Consider the following 746-nt stretch of genomic DNA (forward strand, 5'->3'; position numbering starts at 1 on the left):
GCACGTGGATCTCAAACCCAGATTTAGAGCAACAGCCCCAGGGGAGGTTTTGCAGGGGGCCTAGGGCTTCGAGTTGAGGGTTTAGGGTTTAGGGTTTAGGAGTTGAGGGTTTAGGGTTTAGGGTTTAGGGTTTACCTGGCCCATGTCGGCACCCAAGGGAGAAGGAGGGTTTGCGAAGGCGTAAGAAGCATCCAGAAAGAAGAAACCCTTGTCAGGCGTGGGGGGAGACTAAACCACAAACCCTAAACCCTAAACCCTAAACCCTAAACCCTAAACCCTAAGGATATGGCGTAGAACCACGAGTTGAAGCACCTAGGGTTTAGGGTTTTCTAAGATCTAGGGTTTAGGGTTTAGGGTTTAGCGGTGGTTGATTTGACTCCACACACAGAAGCCAAGGAGTTCATGGTTTAGGGTTTACTAAACAAAGGGTTTAGGGTTTAGGGTTTAGGGTTTAGGGTTTACTGGTGGCTGGTTCAACTCAACGAGAGGCAGCGGCTCCCCAGGAGAGACAAAACCCTCGCCCGCAAACCTCTCAAACCTCTCGCGGGTTGTTGGGCTGAAAGAGAACAAAAATCAGGGTTTAGGGTTTAGGGTTTAGGGTTTAGGGTTAAGGGTTTAGGGTTTAGGGTTAAGGGTTTAGGGTTAAGGGTCTAGCGTTAAGGGATCAGAGAGAAAACAACCTAAACCCTAAACCCTAAACCCTAAACCCTAAACCCTAAACCCTAAACCCTAAACCCTAAACCCTA

General features: G+C 48.7%; 1 protein-coding gene across 1 annotated transcript in view; it reads right to left on the reverse strand.

Annotated features, from left to right (window-relative positions):
* The window catches only part of EMH_0029730 (uncharacterized protein), a gene marked incomplete at both ends in the record, with an annotated part of 6,237 nt that overhangs the window by 4,895 nt on the left and 596 nt on the right, over positions 1-746 (reverse strand). The window contains 2 exons of the mRNA XM_013494336.1: positions 136-228; positions 463-556. Coding sequence (XP_013349790.1) covers positions 136-228; positions 463-556 — 187 coding nt within the window. The remainder of the gene's footprint in view (positions 1-135; positions 229-462; positions 557-746) is intronic.

The sequence above is a fragment of the Eimeria mitis genome, genomic scaffold (assembly GCF_000499745.2).
Source record: "Eimeria mitis Houghton genomic scaffold, Emh_scaff1110, whole genome shotgun sequence".
NCBI classification, from domain to species: domain Eukaryota; phylum Apicomplexa; class Conoidasida; order Eucoccidiorida; family Eimeriidae; genus Eimeria; species Eimeria mitis.